Source organism: Rhincodon typus, chromosome 6 (assembly GCF_021869965.1).
Source record: "Rhincodon typus isolate 14 chromosome 6, sRhiTyp1.1, whole genome shotgun sequence".
NCBI lineage: Eukaryota > Metazoa > Chordata > Chondrichthyes > Orectolobiformes > Rhincodontidae > Rhincodon > Rhincodon typus.
The window spans coordinates 46,552,992-46,555,184 of NC_063337.1; the positions used below are offsets into that span (position 1 = coordinate 46,552,992).

Genomic DNA, 2,193 nt, shown 5'->3' on the forward strand with positions numbered 1-2,193 from the left:
GCTGACCATTAGACAAAGAAAATAAGCAATTTAGACAAAGAAAATAAGGTCAATCAATACAAAAATGCATATTGTGTGTGCAACTACACAACTGCATTATTAAAACAAGTTTTGTCATCATAAAAATTGAATTAACCCATTTAATGATAACACTTTTATCTAACTAACCAGCATTTTTCAGTACATAAAAGATTGCTCAATAAGTTCATGTTGTGGAAATATAGTGTGTACAAAAATTCACAAATTACACATCTAATGCCAGTAACCCCAAAATTATCAGTTTTATTAATCTCAATTATTAGTGTCAATGACCTGCTACATATTATGGTGAGAATTAAATATTTATTGTTTACTTGAAACAAGCATAAGGGCGCAAGAAACAAGCATGAGAGTGTCAGAGCTGTCTGCACAGGTAACATAGCCAAACATTCAACCTCACATTACGGACACCTGATTTCCATTGATCCAAAAAGTGTGTATTCTCCAATAGTTGCAAATTACAGATCAAAATTTGCTATACTGTTATTTCTACAATCTTACCATGGTAGTCTAGTAAATTAAGTGTTAGCAGTTCCATTAGTGTACTCTTTGCATAAAATTTTAAAAAAAGTTTATATATCAGAATACAGTTTAGAGTACTTCTAGATTCTAGGAAACCTCCTCAACTACTCGGTAAGCAAAAGTTTTACTGCCACATATGTTATATCTACTTTTCTCTTAATTAGCTGTAGCTTCAGTGCATTTAAACTGTGCCCAATGTCTTTGTCAGAAGGAAAATAATTAGTGAGCATTTTAACTGGAATAATTAACACTGCATTTTCAAGGACAAAATTCCCCAATCATCCATATTTTCTAAGTAAATATACATCAGGGAAGTCCTAGCCCAAGCGAGTGCTAAAGACTCAACTTAACCTTTAGAAGGCAATGTAAATGCAAAAGTGAAGACATACAGGCAAATGAACAAAAATAACAAGACAAAATATAAAGGGGAAAAATAATTAAAGACACACAACAGAGCAACAAATCTGTAGAGAATTAAGAAATTATCAGTTTCTCTTAACATTTCTGCTCTGCATAACTGTTCAGATCTAAGGCTTTTCTCCTCATCAAACCTGGTCATTTCCAGGTCTATAGCCTGCATCACTGCAAGGGCTTGATTAAATACAACTTCTCTCCATGTTCACTTGTGAAGATAGGTGCCTTTTTGTAGTGTTCTACCAATTCATCCATGGTGTTAAATCGACGTTGCCCAATACAGTACACTCCATCTACTAGCTGAACCTTGAAATGTTTGTTCTTCCCTGATGCTTTCAGTGATATTGAGAGGTCACTAGGCTGAAAGAAAAATAATTGACTATAATTACATTGATAATACGAACAAACTTAAAGTATTTATTTCAGTAAAAAGCTCAAATTATCACATTACAGTTACACTATTAAAACACAATAAATTCATATTCCATTGCAGTTATTTACTCAATAGAAATTAATCGCAACTTACCCTCCATTGCATGCAAGGTCAATAGTTATATTTTATAAACATAAGCCCTTGACATCAGTGTAAATTGCACTAATCTTTATACCTTTTAAGGGCAGTAGCACTTAATAAAATGTTTTATTTGGTCCAGTACATCGTTAATTCAAAAGTTCAGATATTTCAAATTATTTTTGCAAGTTTATAAATGTATACATTTGGGAAGGGGATCGAGCCAGGTTGTAACTGTCAGAGGTATGGTATGAAAGCTAAAATTCTACAAGTCAAGCAAATATTGTACACTGTACTTTAGAAATTACAACTAAGATATTTTGTCAAAGCTTTTCACTTTTCACTAGTCACTAGTCAGGATTGTCTCAGAACACCAAAGCAAATAATTCTTCATACGGTACGAGAACAATGTGCTGATTGTTTGGTGCATGGAATCTAATCAGTAGAGGCTTTGCCAAGATGAATGCACCAGTAGTTGATGACTGATAATTCACTGTCAAGCTTCATTTAAATTTAAATCAGGCAGATTGACAAAATTGATCAAGGTATTGTCCTGGGGAATGAACAAGAGAATTTTGGTCACTTATGTTAAGTTAAAACATTTGTAATGTGACTAAGTATTCTCCCCGCAAAGAAAAGTACCTTGGTGCATCGATTTATGTGGCTTCCATGGGTGCAAGTGCACTATAGTGCTAGTCCAAGTGACA

General features: G+C 33.5%; 1 protein-coding gene across 1 annotated transcript in view; it reads right to left on the bottom strand.

Moving 5' to 3' along the window:
- Positions 1–322: 322 nt before the first annotated feature.
- nck2b (NCK adaptor protein 2b) overlaps positions 323–2,193 on the bottom strand; it is a 67,562-nt gene continuing 65,691 nt past the window's right edge. Inside the window, exon 4 of the mRNA XM_048598316.1 lies at positions 323–1,335. Within this exon, the coding sequence (XP_048454273.1) occupies positions 1,141–1,335 (195 nt within the window). The 3' untranslated portion in view covers positions 323–1,140. The remainder of the gene's footprint in view (positions 1,336–2,193) is intronic.